The sequence below is a fragment of the Hypanus sabinus genome, chromosome 23 (genome assembly GCF_030144855.1).
Source record: "Hypanus sabinus isolate sHypSab1 chromosome 23, sHypSab1.hap1, whole genome shotgun sequence".
Lineage (NCBI taxonomy): Eukaryota > Metazoa > Chordata > Chondrichthyes > Myliobatiformes > Dasyatidae > Hypanus > Hypanus sabinus.
Window position 1 is genome coordinate 9559661 of NC_082728.1, and position 17555 is coordinate 9577215.

At 42.0% G+C, this 17555-nt stretch overlaps 1 protein-coding gene across 1 annotated transcript in view; it reads left to right on the forward strand.

Moving 5' to 3' along the window:
* p4hb (prolyl 4-hydroxylase, beta polypeptide) overlaps window positions 1–17555 on the forward strand; it is a 38075-nt gene that overhangs the window by 17250 nt on the left and 3270 nt on the right. The window contains exons 4-10 of the mRNA XM_059948334.1: window positions 1824–1961; window positions 7844–7948; window positions 9357–9482; window positions 10404–10604; window positions 12129–12249; window positions 12576–12757; window positions 16776–16862. Coding sequence (XP_059804317.1) covers window positions 1824–1961; window positions 7844–7948; window positions 9357–9482; window positions 10404–10604; window positions 12129–12249; window positions 12576–12757; window positions 16776–16862 — 960 coding nt within the window. The remainder of the gene's footprint in view (window positions 1–1823; window positions 1962–7843; window positions 7949–9356; window positions 9483–10403; window positions 10605–12128; window positions 12250–12575; window positions 12758–16775; window positions 16863–17555) is intronic.

Here is a 17555-nt window from a genome sequence, read left to right on the forward strand (position 1 = left end):
GAAGGAAGCCGGAGCACCTGGAGGAAACCCATGCATTCACAGGGAGAATGTACAAACTCCTTGCAGATGGAGCTAGAATTGAACTCTGACCTGTAATAGTGTCATCCTACTGTGGGCTTGTGGTTTGAGATCAGATTTTCTCTGCAAAAAGTCCAGTGAGGCTGGCCCACTGGAGTCTGACTGATTAAATTGGATCCCTTGGCTCTTTTATAGTAAACTTCCCAAAAAAAAATTAGTCCACAATGCAGTCCTCATGACCATGTTCTCCCTTTGTTTTCTGATGACCTCCAGAGTCCATTCTTCCTCTTGGGTGGGGTGTGTGGTGGAAGTAGTATCTCCTACATTAGCCTAGGGACTGAACGGGCTGAAGGACTTGTTTATCTGCATATAGCTGACCTGGTTAGAATATGTTGACTTGGTGCTCTTGGTTTCTGCATTATTATATCCTGGCTTCAGGTTCCTGGGTGTCAACATCTCAATGGATATATTTTGAGGCCCTGTGTTGATGCAATCATGGTGAAGGCACACAAGTGGCTATGCTTACGAGCTTGACTTTTGGTATGTCACTGAAGAGTTGCAGATCTTTGGTTTAGAGCCATCTGACTAGTGTCACAACCTGGAATGAAGTGTTAAGTGCACAGGATAACAAGATTATAGACTTGGCCGGTTGTCAGGCGCACAGCTTTCCCCCACAATTGAGGACAGCTTCAAGAGGAGGTGCTTCAAGAATATGGCATCCATCATTAAGGATGCTCACCATCTGGGCCATCCTGTACATCACCACCATAAAGAAAGTATAGGAGACTAAAGGTCCAAACTCAGTGGTATAGAAGGGCTTCTCTCTGACATCAGATTTAATCTAAAACACATGTCCCATCTAGAGCATGTTGCATTTGCTGAACACTCCTTGTCAAGAACCCCTCCCATCTGTCCCACAATCTCTTTGGACTGTGGTATTTCAGCTGTCAGGCAGAAGATACAACAATATAAAAACAAGGACTTTTAGGGTGGGTAATGTCTTCTTGTCCAAGCTGCGAGACTTCTGAGCACCTGCTACACATTTATGACCATACCTATAGTTAATTGTCATTCAAGCAAGCACATGTATAAGGCCAAATGAAAATGTTCTTCTGGGGCCAAGGTGCAAAACAGTACCAACAACAACATACAGCTCAGCACATAGCACAAAAATAGTCAAAGTCCCTGAGTGAAATGGCCTGAAGATTGGTGGATGGGTTGTTGTCCTGAAGCCACATTTCTGCAAGAACAAGTATATAGCAGTTCCCATAGACAAATACAATCCAGTTGTCCACTGAGCGAACACTGGAGGGCAGCACTGGGGGGTGCCAGCCCCAGGCAAGTACAGATTCTAGTCTGCTCTTCTGCTCTCTCCCCTGCCACTAATTGTCTTATACTGTACGACTGCTGCAAAACAAATTAATCATGTGTCAGTGAAAATAAACCTGATTCTGGAGTAAATTTCTGTCTGTCACAGAAACGACTTTTCTGTTTTTTTTCAGGGATTGCTGTTGTATTCATGTTTGCAATTTGCTTTTAGACTCTGATTATTGTGTGAACAGCTGTAACCATGTGGGTGTGTAATTGTTCCCAGCTAGATGGTGGCAGTACTAATTGAAGTTTGGATTGGCAGACTGATTTTACTCAAACCTGTTAAAAGCACAGTCTGTTTAATGTGAGTCTTGGCTACTGCTGCAGAACGTGAAACCATTCCCTTCTCACTTTAATTGGAACAAACTCATTCTGTACCATTTGTATGATTAGTGTAGGGTGTAATAGTCTGACAAAGCCATCTCTTTTTGCAGGATTTGGAAGGGAATGATGCCAAAACATTTCTTCAGGCTGCAGAGGCCATTGATGAGGTGCCGCTTGGAATCACTTCTAGTGCTGACATCTTTGCCAAGTATGATATGAAGGAGGATGGAGTTATCCTTTTCAAGAAGGTAAAAGGCATTTGATCAAATGGGGTGGGGCTGTAGCTTTAGTTTTGACTTGGCTTGTATCCAAGTTGGTTTGTGTTGGCAACTTTGAATCCTGAAAATTTTGAACCCAGCTTATCTTTATTTTAGAGATACAGCATGGTACCAGGCCCTTCCGGCCCAAGTCTGCGCTACCAGTTATACCCGTGACCAATTAATCAGTTGACTAATCAGGCTAATCACTCTTAACTGTCTCCTACAAATTTAAGAACATTAAAATTAGCTCTATTTGTCACACGTACACCAAAATATCAAAATGGGCAGTGAAATGCATTGTTTGTGTCAGTGACCAATACAGTCCAAGGATGTGCTTGGGGCTGCCCGCAAGTGTCGCTGTGTTTCTGGTGGTAACATACCATGCCCATAGCTCACTAACCCTAACTGTACATCTTTGGAATGTGGGAGGAAACCGCCACAGTCATGGGGGGAGCATACGAACTCTATTAGAGACTGCCGGGAATTGAACAGGTGGTCGCTAGCGCTGTGTTAACATTACGTTACTTCGCTGCCCAGTTCACACTGACCTGATTGCCACTAGTTGGCAGTGAGGGTGGGATTGCATGTTGCAGCTTCAATCAGTGGTATTCAGGTTTGTCAAGCCAAACCATTCAGCTAAAAATGCATATTAGGGGTTCTTCAGTGGGAATTTTTATGCCAAAATGTCACAGTGCTCCATCGGTCCAAATACACTTCTATGCTGATGTTTAAGGTTTTGAATTCTAAATCTATGAACTAGATTTCTTGCCACTTGCTAACTGGTCATTGAAGCAGAACAGGTATTACTGGACATTGAGATTGCTTTATGGGACACTGGCCTTAGCAATAGTGAGGATCATGTCAAACACTTCACAAATGTGCCGGTAGTCTGTTAAAGAAGGATTTGGAGCAAAGGTATACATCAGAAATGAAACAATTACATGATGAGATAATGTGACTTCCCTTCTCTGTAACTTTTACTGGAATAGGTTGAAGCAGTTTCAGGTGCAGTCCTCGAATCAACACTGGAAGGAAATAGCCTTCCCAAGTGTCTTCACTAATTTTGAATGAAGTCCATGCTCGGTCTTCACTCCTTGATGTATTTACTGGCCTGATCACTGGTTTAGGACTAAACACACTTGAAGTATGAATAATTCAGAACTTTTGGTTCATTCTTTGAAATGAACTAATGTTTGGAATGTGACCTAAAACCAAGGTAACTTGTTCATAAACCTGTAATCCCTCCCAGCGAAGATGCTGACTGCAGTGTGCAGCTGCTAATACGGGATTAGGTTGGGTGGTAGGGCTGGAACCAGTGACCAGCAGGTGGCAGTAATTGAACACTGAAGGAATGTAGGCTGGCTGAGAGGAAATGACAAACAAGGTTTCCATTGCTGGTACCACCACCCCTTCCTGTGTTTTTGATTGGTGCAAAGTAGAAATGAGTCCTTAGAAATGTCATATATATTTGCATGCTAGTGCACTTTTTAATCTGCTCAGCCTTTGAACCCATCACTTGTTCAAAGTTCTGGCCCTTTCAAACTTCATGCATTTCACAGTGATGTCATCATGATTGGATAGTAGATAATATTTGTTAACTATTAGCGATTCAAATTTCTGAAATTTTCTCCAAAAATGCAATGCCACATGGTGCTGTGCATGTGGGTCTCATTTACTGCTGCGTGAACATGTCACTGTCCTGTGTGGCCCTGTAATTGTAGGGAGAAGCATGTAAGATCCTCAGTACAGAAACCCATGGTACTATGCATTCTACTGAGTTTAATGTTCTAATCCTGAGTGTCCTTGGTGTGTATTTGAATCCCTTCTGTGCTGTTGAAATATTTTTGTGGCACAGTATCACAGCATTAATGCTGCTACAGAACACTACCAGCATTCTGAGTTTAACCCTGATGGAGCTTGTCACTCCCTGGTACTCTGGTTTCCTCCCACGTTCCACTTACTTATTGATTAGCTGCTGTAGAGTGCCCTCTTGGTTCAAGGTTGTTGTCATTCAGCTGTACATGTACCACCAAGCTAAGCAGCGTTCCCCTGGACCGAGGTGCACAATGCAGTGTATAAAACACACATAACACAGTAATATTACCAGAAATAACGAACAGTGAGGTTAACTTGCAACAAGCTTTAAACAGTGTAACACTAGTGGTGCTTTGGGCACGATGAGACCTGGGTGATGTTAGGGAGTTCTGTAGTCGTATGGCCTGGGGGAGAAAGCAGTTTCCCATCCAAACAGTCTTGACCCCTTACTGTAGGATTAGGATATAAAGAGATTCTGGGATGGATGGGAGTGGTCAGTGAGAATGCCAAGGGCCCTGCATACAGTGCTCCTGAAACCTATCTGATCTGAGGTAGCTGGTGAAGCAGAAATTGAAGAGTATGAGAGAATAGTGTATTGGATTGAGGCTGGGTTCTATGCTTAGTGTTAACATAGACTTGATGGGGAAAGTGACCTTGAGTTTAAAAAATGAGTCAATAAATATGGAACAAGTAATGGAAACATCAACTGGTGTAGTGGGCTCAGCTTTAAGATAAGGTTGGGTGGGGGAAATAAAAAAAAATTATAAGTAAATCTCTTTGAGTTGTGCTCATTTAAGAGTTACTTAATTCAATATCAAGGTTAGGTTACTTGTAAATTTAATAGTTGGGGCTGGCCACATTTCACCTGTGGCGTTTGCCTTTTTATTGCTTCCTCCTGATGAGATCTTTTCTTTGGGAGCTGAAATGGTTCTGGCCTGTGTGGCTAATTGAGCATTAATACAGTTGCTGCTAATTGCAACTTGCTTCGGGGCAATTAGTGGTAAGCTTTCAGCTAGTTATTTTCTTCCAGAGTGTATTGCTGTGTTCATCTTAAGTACAAACAGTAGCTGGGTAATGTCTCAATCCCCTGCCTGCCCTCTTGTCCTAGGACTTACTGGCATATCACATTATTCACTTGCCAGTTTGGCAGTATTAGTGTGGAAAGGAAGAAATGTGTATTGTGAAGTTGGTGCCTATTCCCAGAGTTTTGAACCTGTTTGACTCACTGACTTATCTCCAGGTATAAAAACCTAGATCCTTCAGCACCAGTTTGATTGCTATGAAGCACACAGTGCAATCTGTTGTAATGAAGGCCACAGCCTTAATTTTGGGATTCGTCATTATGTGCCGTGTTTTATTAGGCCATTTGCAAAACTTAAATGAAAACTTCCACTTGAGGCATGATGTGTTCCTTTTGAAACAGTGCACTGATACCTTTATAGTTGTGCTACCTAATCTCTGCTGTGGCTCACCGGGGTTTGTTTGCCAATCCAGCAGTGGGGTTTTGTCCTTCAGCCATTCCTGGAGTGCTTTAAACATGCTAATTGCAGGACATGTGAAGGGCCAATATTGAGTGTTTATTTTTAGAGCTTCAGTAGAGCTTGTGCTGTCTCGATCACTGGTGCTAAATCTAGTGGAGAATAATTGTATGCCTCCTTATGGATTTGCACCTTTATGACAGCTTGATGTCTTGCAGGGATGTGTTGATCTGCTTAACTTCCCTTCATAACTGGGGAACCTGAGCCTACTTGAGTTCTGTAGTTGGAATGCTGCTTGTTTATAATGGGTATGGTGTTTAGGTGCCATGAGTGACTAGACCACAGCCACTTTATTAGGTACAACTCTCATTAATGCAAATATCTGGTCGAGCCAGTCATGTGGCAGTTCAGTCCATAAAAGCATACAGGTGTGATTGAGGTTCAGTTGTTCAGACCAAACATCAGAATGGGGGGGAAGAAAATCTGACTTTGACAGTGCAATGATAGGTGTCAGGCAGGATGGTTTGAGTATCTCAGAAACTGCTGCTGTCCTAGTATTTTCATGCACAACAGTCTCTAAAGTTAAGAGAACGGTGTAAATAACAAAATACACCCAGAGAGCTGCTGTGAGTGAGACTACCTTATTAATGAGAGGTCAGAGGAAAATGGCCAGACTGGCTCAAACTGACAGCAAGGTGCAAGGTAACTCAAATAGAGTGCATTACAACACTGGTGTGTGGAAGAGTATCTCTGAATACAACATGTTGAATATTGAAGTGGATGGGCTATAGTACGTTCAATGGACACTTTTGGGTATTGGAGTTACCTCATAGTGGCTATTGAGTGTATGTTGAAGTTATTTCCTTCATGGCATAATATACAAGCCTGAGAAAATGTACATCACTTTGTTTTTGCGGAAATCCCTTCAGTTTAAGCTTCAGCTACTAGTAGTCGTATCTGGTTCAGGGTTCAATGGTATCTGGTTCAGGGGTCAATGCTGAAGTGTATGGTATGATCTGTAACTGCGGTTTCTTGTGCTGAAACAAGATGTGTGAGAGGCCTGCAGAAGAGTTGGCACTTATTTGGGTCAGTTGTCCTCTCCCTCATCCCCCACAACTTCTCACCACACCTTCCCCAAGTAGAAGTGAAATTGGAAAGATGCCTGAAGTGATCCCATGGGAGGCTCTGTAGCTCTAATTGTCAACAGCTGCGGGTTGCATTGTAATAAAGACAGTTAATAGTCATCTCTCTCCACAGTCATGCTGATTTGTATGCTCCACCTGTCCCCTGTCCTTAATATGATCCTGTTGACACATCCTCTTGTGTTTATTTAGCTCTGATGTTGACCTTACCTACTTCCAGTAATTTCCACACTCTTTCTCTATAATTCCCTGTAGGATTTATTAATAACCAGCTTGTATTTGTCAGAGTTCTGACCTTGTCTGCAAGAACTTTAGTTGTTGACTTTTGTGTGAAATCACTTGTGAATCCCTATTATTTCCTTTGAATTAAGAGGCCATTGTGCAGAGATTAGAGGAATTGGTATCTTGTTACTCCTGTTAAGAGCAGTTTCAGTGCCTCAATATATTCCTGGGTAGTAATACCTTGATCACTGGTGACTGGGGGAATTTGTTTCCTAGTTACCAGTGACTACATATTCATGTGCTATACTTGTGGATGGGTTTAAAATGGCTGTCTGTAATGGGTGGGGGATGCAGAGGAGGGGGAGAAAGCAAAAAAATGTTGTACAAACTGCAGGTAGTATTTCAGCCTCCAGATTAAAATTTGGCTTTTAAGCCAGTAGGAATTTTGGTAATGCAAACTCCATTCTTAATCTTGGGGTTTTCAGTTCTATTGACCTAATATCCATACTGGAATTAGTGCTGGTATTTGCAGAAAGCAAGATGGAGTTGGTATGGTAGTTTATCATTAAGTCCATGCCTGTTCCTTGCAAATCACGACCAATTCATAGTGTTTATTTAATTTAGAGTATTGAACAGACCCTTCCAGCCCAATGAGCTGCACCAGCCAGCAACCCCACCTATTTAACCCAAGCCTAATCACAGGACAATTTACAATGACAATGACCCTACTAACCTGTACATCTTTTGGACTGTGAACGGAAACAGGAGCTCCTGGAGGAAACCCCTGGAGCTGCAGGGAAAACATACATGCTCCCTATAGACCCGTCAGGATTGAACTCCGAGCTCCACCCCAAGCTGTACTAGTGTTGCGTTAACACTGATGGTTTTCTTTGAGGCCTGTAAATTATTCTAAAACTTCTAATTCAGTTTGAGAACTCAGCTTCCACTGCATAAAGTTTGAGGTTACTACACTGATTTTGAATTGTGCTTTTTGTTTTTGCCTATTCAGTGGGACATATTCAGTCTTTGGAAGCTGCTCTGTTTGACCGCTCTCAGATCTCTATTGCAAGAAGGTGACTGGTCTCTAGTGCAGTTTTCCAGCTGAAACCCCCTGTCATTGTGAGGAAAATGACTACTCCTTGAGCACATTGCCAGATGTGTAGTTGGGCTAATTCTTGCGAATGTTATTTCAATTGTTTTATTTCTCTTTCAGTTTGATGAAGGCCGTAATGTCTACGATGGAGAGATTACTAAAGACAGTCTGGTGGAATTTATCAAAAACAACCAGCTGCCTCTGGTTATTGAGTTCACTGAGCAGGTAGGCCGATGGACCGAACTGTTTCTCAAATCATAATCCTGACATTGAGCTAAGCTATTAATGATGGAATGAATTTGTCGTTTGTTTATCACATTTACTTCAAAACAGTGAAATGTGGTGTTTGCATGACCAGTGGATGTGCTGGGGGCAGCTCACAAGTGATACCACACACTCCAGTGTCTGAATAGATGCTGCTTTTTATGCAATTTTAAGTTTGTGGTTGGTTCTAAGGGCAGGGTAGTGTGAAGACAGATTCTATCCATTGGGCCAAAGACGGGTGCAATGGTGACCTGGCTAAGTTAAACTTTGTACCATTGATTCGCTGACATGGATCAACATGGTGGACACAGCTTAAGTATTCAATGTCGTAACTGATGAAGTGTGCCAAACATCTTCACCACCCTGTCTACCTGTTGCCACTTTCAAGGAACTCTGTAGTTGTGCTCACCACTATCAGCATTTTCAGTCCAAATTTACATGTAATTTTGTGTTTGTAATTGGCCTAAACGCAGTGTCTATTAGACACTGGTATGTGTGACGGCTCTTGAGTAGAAAGGGGTGGATACAATGTAAAAGACATTTGGACAGCTGTTCCCAATCTTTTCTGTTATGGGTCCATACCATTAAGCAAGGGGCCTGTGGACCCCAGATTGGGAGTCCCAGATTTAGAGGAATGTGGACTAAATCCAGGCAAATGGGACCAGCTCAATAGGCAACTTAGTTGACATGGCAAAGTTGGGCTGAATGGCCTGCCTTGTGTTGAATAACCTGGTTTGCAGATGTCATTGATGGAAGGAGATCTTCCATTTACCTATTGTAGAGTGCAAGTCCTAAACTTGGGACTATTAGATGGGCAGTAATTGCTGTCATTGCCAGTGAGATCCACATCCCATGAACACTTAGTTTTATTTTTCCTTTGAAAGAATGAAAGATTTGGAGTATGTGCCTTCCTAAATGTCTAAAGCTGAGGGTTAAGTGGTTGCCTGTTTAGAGATGCGAACCCATACCGTACTGTTAAAATTGCTACTTCTGGGCACCCTGGATCTTGAGTTTTTGAAAGCTCGGATTGATGGAGTTCAGAACACTTCAAGTTTGTGTGGGAAAACAGGTGTTGGAGGGTTTACTGTGGCCAGTGGATCATTTTCTGTAAGTTGTCCTTGCAGGAGCTGGTCTTTGGAGCATGTGAGTACATAGAAAAGTATGGCACAGTACATGTCTCAATGTTGTGTCGACTGTTTAACCTATTCTAAGGTTAATTTAACAATAGATACTAATTAAATGAGGTTGAATTGGGTATATCCAGAATCTGCTGATTCACAAGGGAGCTGTGAAGTATGAGTGGTGCTTGACATATTCCTGTGGAAAATTTTTCAATACTGACTATAGCCTGCTCTGGGTTCTTTTGCAGTCTGCCCCAAAGATCTTTGGTGGTGATATCAAAACCCACATGCTGCTGTTCATCCCCAAGAGCTCGCCCACCTTTCAGGACAAACTGAACAACTTCAAGAGTGCAGCAGGAAACTTTAAGGGGAATGTAAGTATGCCAGTGATCTTTGTCCAATTAGGAAAGTCTACCATTGCCTTAAGATGCCAGCCTTAAAGGAAACTGTCAACACATGTCTTCACATTTGGAACATGTTCTCAAGTCAGATTTATTGTGTTTACTTATCTGGAGTTGGCATGAAGTTGTTCACTCTGGTTCTGAGAGCCCGTTCTAAATGTTAGTGCATCAGAGTATAAGTTGTGCCTGGGTACAAATTGTATTCCTACCATTTTGAGGCAGTGGCAAGTTTCAGTGAACAAGTGGAAATCTTAGTTGTACGGAGCATTATGGAAATTTTCAACTTGTCTGCCAAATCATACATTAGTTATAGGAACTGGGTTTCGTGTTAGATTTGTATTCCCTTGTTATATGAATCGGGTATTTGAGGTTGTCATTATGATTCCTAATTTATGTTGGCCAGATAAATCTACAATGGTCATTCTTTAGAGCTTGCCAGTTTAAGAATGGTGTGCCTTTTCGTATTTGGGTGTGCACATAAAGTTTTGGGCTGTATTGAATAAATTGGCAAATTTTGTAGGGTCGTGGTAGTCACTGATTCATGGTGTAAGGCAGGGGTTCCCAACCTCTATGCCATGGACCCCAGGTTAGGGACATTTGGTGTAGATGTTCATGTGGTATTAGTACAAATTTAGATTAGCCTGCAATGGGAACATTGACCATTCAGACCCCAAACCTGGGCAGAAATGAATGTTTCAGGAAGAGTAGATGGTGTACTGAAACCAATCAAGTAAGATTAAACAGGTGAGGTGTGGCTCTTGGGTCAAAGAAGGTTGTGAGAAGTTTACTGGTGTATCAGATGGAGGAAAGCATGGTGTACAATTACTGTCTTGAGCTGAAATGCAGTTTGTTCCTTTGGTCAATTGACTTTCTTCCCCTCGACTTTCCTGATAGGTTCTGTTCATCTACATTGACAGCGAAGTTGAAGACAACCAGAGGGTTCTGGAGTTCTTTGGCTTGAAGAAGGAGGAATGTCCTGCCATTCGCCTCATCACACTTGAGGAGGAAATGACCAAGTACAAGCCAGAGACAGAAGACATCACAGTGGAGAATGTCAAAAACTTCTGCAGCCAGTTCTTGGAAGGGAAGCTGAAGGTGAGGCCTTTCATCATCTAAATGAATCTGCAATGAAAAATGTTTGCCCTAGTGTAAAGGGAAAGTTGATGGTGTAGAGCTTGGAGAAATTGAGGCTGCATGTCTTCGGGTGACCTGCTGGGTTTGGAGAGATCAGATTCATTTACTTACATATGTACATCGAAACATGCAATGAATGTGATTTGCTTTAACCAGCAACCTAAGGATGTGCAAGTGTTGCGCCATATTCCAGTACCAACATAGCACACTTACCACGCTCGTCAACAGAACACAAGCAGCAGAATGGCAGAAAAAGATCTTTACTTCCCTCCATCCGTCCCACCCACATAAACAGTCCTCTAACCCCAGGACAGGCCTTCAATGGACTAGAACTTGCAGATGTTGGGTGATCTGATTTAACAGCATGTTGCCCTTGGTTCTGTTATGCGTATATATTATTGGGTACCTCATTTCTGAAACGTACAGGTTCCAAGCAGTTCTAAATAACCAGGGGAGGACCTATATTTGTGCAAATGAGAAGGCAAGAAGTTCAGGATGGGTGCTATTAGTGAGTGAAAATTGAGCATGTCCTAAAGTTGCAACTGTAACTAGGCATGCTTTCCTCCACAATTGGGGTGTCCACCCCCCCCCCCTCCCCGGTTCATGGGGTGCAGTTCTCTAAGATGAATTCAAAACCTCAGATCACAGACTAGAGTTACAGGAAAAGTTCTAAGGCCACTGCCCTGAGCTCACTAGTTCTGTAGATCAGTTACAGTAAATATAGTAAATGTGCGCCAGTTTTTATAAATCTACAGTTAGCAGGTTCATGAGTCAAAGGTCAAGAAGTGGACGTGGAATGAACATGATTATCAGAAGAAATTAGTGTTTTTTGTAGTGGTTAAAATGTGGAATGCGTTCAGACTCAGATTTAATATCACTGGCATGTGTTGTGGCCACAGTACATAGCAATACAAAAAAACAAATTACAGTAAGAAATGTGTATTAAAATTGAATTAAGTAATGAGAAAAGAACTAAGATTAGAGGTAGTATACATGGGTTTATTTTCCATTCACTGATCTGGTAAAGGGGAAGAAATTTGATCCTAAAAGAACACACTATCTTGGGCTCCTGTATCTCCTATTATGGTAGTGATGAGACGAGAGCATTACCTGTTGATGGGGATCTTTAATGATGGAAGCAGCCTTTGAGACATCGCTTTGTGAAGATGCCCTCTATGCTGGGGAGGTTTTTGCCTATGATGAAGCTGTCTGAGTTTAAGATTCTGCAACTTGCTCCAATCCTGTGCAGCTGTCATTGGTAGTTAGTAGAGGCAGATTCAGTTAGTGTTTAAAGCACTAGATCCAAGAGAATTTGCTTTTGTGAAAGATGGTGTGGAATTGAGGCTACCTTGACAGTAAACTGATACAGACTTGATGGGCTAAATCTGTGCTGTGACCTTTGAGATTCTGTTGCTTGTACATAAATTTGAATTTAAAGTTTTGAAGTGTCAAGTTAAAGATGCTAATTTTGCCTCTGATATTTAGCCTCATCTCATGAGCCAAGACATTTCTGAAGACTGGAACAAAGCACCTGTCAAGGTCCTTGTTGGCAAAAATTTTGAGGAAGTTGCCTTCGATGAAACAAAGGATGTTTTTGTTGAATTTTGTAAGTCCAAAAGGTTTTTTTAAATTAACTAATTTCTCGAGCCTTGAATCTTGCATTAAATGTAGCAGTTAACTTAACACTATTACAGTGCTTACAGCCTGGGATAAATTTTGCCGCTGTCTGTAAGGAAATTGTGCGTTCTGCCCTGACAGCGTGGGTTTCCTCAGTGCCACTTTAAAATGTCTGGTGATTAGTGTAGGATTGAGAATGGTGAACAAAGCTCCTAAATCTTGGTGTTCTGAAATTACACTAGAATTTATATAAAATTTGTACCATTGTAAATTTAGGATTATGCAATGCATAAAGCATCTGCTTTTTCTACCCAGATGCCCCATGGTGTGGTCACTGCAAACAGCTTGCTCCAATCTGGGAATCTCTAGGAGAAAAGTACAAGGATGATGAGAAAATAGTCATTGCAAAGATGGACTCCACAGCGAATGAAATTGAAGCTGTGAAGATCCACAGCTTCCCTACGCTGAAGTTCTTCCCTTCAGGCTCTGAGAAGAAGGTAATGATCAGTGTGATTCAGCAACCATGTAATGGCCATTGGCCCCTGGGCAGGAGAGATGACTTTGGATTCCTGGCCATTTCTCCACCAGCCTATTTAAGCCACCATCCCAGCCATAAATAGCTCGGTTCAAGCTGGATGTGACTGCCTTTGCTGGAATGAGGTGGCCTGTTCCTTTTTTTAGAATCATGAATTACAGTAACTTATCCACTGACTCTGAATATTTTAAATAGAGGCTTAGATAAGTCTGCTGTGCTGTAAATGAATATTTAAACATGCTTTGAATAGTTAGAGTAGTCTGACTGTTTCCTATGATTTATTGTGTGATCATATGCAACTCAGTGTTGTCACATAAGGGTTTAGAAGTGGGAACTTGAATGGACCATCAGACTTTGAAACCACTCCACAATCTATGATCCACTAACATGGATAGAAGATAGGCTGACAGGCAAGAGGCAGAGCGGGAATAGAACTTTTAGTTGGCCGCCACTGACTGGTGTGCAAGGTGGACTGTTCCTTTTCGTGCTGTACGTCAATGACTTGGAAGGTAGAATTAATGACTTTGTAGCCAAATTTGCAGACAATACGAAGATGGGTGATGGTGTTGGGGCAGAGTGTCTGCAGAAGGGCTCGGATAGAATAGGGGAATGGACAATGCAGCAGATGGACACGGTGTCGGGAAGTGTCTGGTCATGCACGTTGGTAGAAGGAATAAAAAGGTATAGATTGTTAAGTTGGAGAAATCAGAAATTACAGGTGCAAGGAGACTTGGGAGTCCTTGCGCAGGGGTCTCTAAATGTTAACTTGCAAGTTGAGTCAGTGTAAGGAAGGCAGATGCAAGGTTAGCATTCATTTCAAGAGGACTGGAATATAAAAGCAAGGGTGTAATCAAAGCATTGGTCAGGCTGCACTCTAACTGTTGCGAGCAGTTTTGGGGCTCCTTATCCGAGAAAGATGTACTGGCATTGGAAAGGATCTAGAGGAGATTCCCAATGTTTCCAGGAATGAAAAGGTTAATGTATGCAGAGTGGTCGCACTGGGCCTGTACTCACTGGAATTTGGAAAAATGCAAGGGGATATCAGTGAAACTTTTAAAATATGGAAAGGCCTAGAGAGTGGGTGTGGAGAGGATATTTCCTATAATGGGAGAGTCTAGGACTTGAGGGATATCCCTGTAGAACAGATGAGCAATTTCTTTCGCCAGAGAGTGGCAAATCTGTCAAATTCATTGTGTCAGATGGCCGTGGAGGCCAACTCACTGGGTATATTTAAAGTGGAGGATGATAGGTTCTTAGTAAGGGTGTCAGTGGTTATGGGGTGAGAGGATAAATAGCCATGATGGAATGAAGACTGGACAGAATGGCCAATGTCTTATGGTAGTGGTTGCCAACCAGTCGATCTTTGAGATTTTCCTGGTAGATCCCAGGGAAAAGAAAACGAAAAATGCACATCAGGCAGAAAAGACCAGAAGCAAAACCCCACAACCCAGAAACAATCTCTCCCCACAAACAGCTCTCCGCAGCGGGAGCACCGCTACATTACCATTATCCTAATCGGCATCAACCTATCTTTATAATGCAGACATCCCACCTCTCCCAGAGTCTCCTGCATATTGATAGCGGCTTCCTGATGCCTGCAAATTATATACAATATCCCGGAACTCGGTTTTTTTTTGAGAGGGGGAGGGAGGAGCGAGCGTACCATGGCAGAGTGTTCCAAGAGAAAAGAAAATGTAAAACGTACTTCACCCCAGACTACACTAAAGTGTACCCCTGCCTGATAGGGGCCAAAAATTACAGTGATGCTCGCTGCATTGTTTGCAACAGTGACTTTTCAATTGCCCATAGTGGGTTAAAATGTAAAAGACATGGTGAGGTGAGTTTAATAGGTGTCAGTCATTCAGTTAGCATAGCTAATATTATTTAAACTAGTTGGCTCGCTGCTAAGGAGCTACTCTATTGCAGACATCCCAACTCTCCTGGGAGTCTCCCGCAAATTAATGGTGCTACCTCCCTGAAGTGAGTTTCTGCAGGGTGGGATGTCTGATAATGCTCACATTACAACACTTCGCCCCCTTTAATTTCCAACATTCCCCCAAATGTACAAGAACTGGGAAACAAAAAACAGTGCTGTCATTAGCTTGTGTACCTCAAACTTATACTAATGTCTCAGTAACAGTTTACCAATACAAAACACCTGAAAAACGTGGCAGGTTCAACATTCAGTCTAACAAAGGAAACAGTCCATTCAAATATTCAGTCTTGTCAGGAGGTTTGTGAGGGCACTGTGCTGCAACATTTAACAATTATTAAATCTAAGTACAGGAGCTGTCTTACTGACAGACACCTCACAGACTGGTTGTCTGTAGTTATGAGCCAAATTTCAGGGAAGTAGCAGAATGTATTCAGCCCCAGTCATCACACTGAGTGCAACAGTCAATTTTTATTCATTTATTTTTCGTGTTGAAATAAAATGAAATAATGAAACACAGAATTAAAGGTGTTGTAATATGAGCATTATAAAGATAAGTAATACCAATTAAGATAATGGTAACATAGCAACTCTCCTGCTATGGAAAGCCGCCTGCAAAGAGGACTGCTTCTGGGGCTGCGGGATTTGACTTCCTCCGGTCCCTTCTGCCTGGTGCGCATGCGTGTGTCTAAACGATATAGTAGGTTGATCTTGCCTTTCACTAAGGTGGAGGTAGGGGATCTTGGGCTTAAAAAAGGTTGGCGACCACTATCTTATGGTCATCAGTCTGATCTCCTTTGCACAAGCTGCTGGAGGAATTCAAGTTAGACAGTAATGTTGCTCAAGGTTTTCAGCATCTGCAAAATCTGTTTGATCTCCCTTACTGCCACTTTCTGCACTATCTCCATATCCCTTGATTCTCACCCTGCAGTCTGTTTTGAAAATGTTTTTTTCAAGGTCTGTTTTGAATGACCTTGATGACTTGGCCTGGTGATGGAGAAATTAAAAGATTTGCTACTCTCCTGAGAAGAAATTCTCCCATTCGTGTTCCAAATAGCCGCCTCCTTGGTCTGAGATTGACCATCCTATTAGCTTGGGCTTCTCAGCCAGAGAATAACATCCAACCAATATCTAGCATTGAACCTGTCAGATCTAAGTATTAGTTAGATCTCTTCTTGTAAGTTTGGACAGCTATCTTCCCTTACCTTTATCTCTGCTTAGGATGAACCCATTGGTCCTGCAACCAGTCTGATAGATCTTTGCTAAGATGTAGTGTGTATCTTAGGTAGTAGGGGTCATAAATTCTACATATACTTCAGGTGAAGGCCTTGTATATTTGCAGTAAGTCATTTTCACTTCAGTACACAAACCTCACAATAAAGGCTGTATGTGATTTGCCTTTCTGATAGCTTGTTCTACCTGTTGTCCTTTGGTGACTAATGTGCATAGGCCTCTAATGGTTAAGGTGGAATAGTACACTGCTGGCCCTTCAGCCCATGGTTTTTTTGCTGACCTGTGTAAACTTTATGATCAATCCAGCCCCCCTCTCCTACATAGCCCATAAGCCTCAATTTTTCGTTCATCTATGTGCCTATCGAATAGTCCCAAATGCCCTTATCGAATCAGCCTCTGCCATCAGTTCTAGCTGTGCATTGTACCCATCACTCTATTGTCCAGTGCTTTGCCTATTAGCTAGTGATCCAACTTTCTCCCCACACCACACCCCCAGGATTGTTATTTATCCTGGTAAGTCTGCTCTGTAGCCCTCGCTAATTATTCCACAGTTGTCTTAAAATGAGGTGACCAGAACTGAACACGTACTCCCAAGTGTGAACTACCTTGCGTTTATAGAGCTGCAACTCCGGGGTAAATACTGCTTTGAAAGGGATGTTCTGATGTGCATTTCAGTTTATTTAGAAATATTACCTGTAGTTTGAAGGAGTTATCTTTAATCTTCCTAATGATTTTTCCACATCACATGAAGTCAGCAGTAACCAGAGTGTTGAAGTGGTTGATTTCTCCCTGAAATGTGAATTTGTATTTGCAGGTCATAGATTACAATGGCGAGAGAACACTTGAAGCGTTCATCAAATTCTTAGAAAGTGGAGGAAAAGATGGAGGTGCTGCAGAGGAGGTGAGTACTACATGGGGTCATCCACTGTCAGATCGGTCTAGGTCAGGGGTCAGCAACCTTTACCACTGAAAGAGCCACTTGGACCCGTTTCCCACGGAAAAGAAAACACTGGGAGCCGCAAAACCCGTTTGACATTTAAAATGAAATAACACTGCATACAACGTTTTGTTTTGCCTTTATGCTATGTATAAACAAACTATAATGTGTTGCATTTATGAAATTGATGAACTCCTGCAGAGAAAACGAAATTACATTTCTGCATGCAACAAAAACATTTTGAACTCCGAAAAAAAGACGTTGGGTTGAAGGTTACTTTTAAGTAAAATACTCAACGTCTATTTAAGTCCTTCTTGTATTTATGAAAAACGCCAAACTTAAATTTGCCGCCAGCAGCAAACCAAAAATAACGTCAGCCAGCTGAAAACCTGAAAAATAAAAGGACTATTTCACTGAACAATGAAAACGTATGAATATACGTAAAATAATAGGCAATTAAAATATTTATCATACTTGGTCAGGTTGACTCACACCTGACAATGCAGTCGTATTCAGTAGGGATGGATCGATGCTTAGGGGAGTGACCGGGAAAGATAATGTGTTTTTTTCCTCTCTGAACTCACAGAAGCGTTTCCCAAACGATGTTTGCATTGCGATGATTGCAGAATGTAAATACTCCGAATTTATCATGTCGTG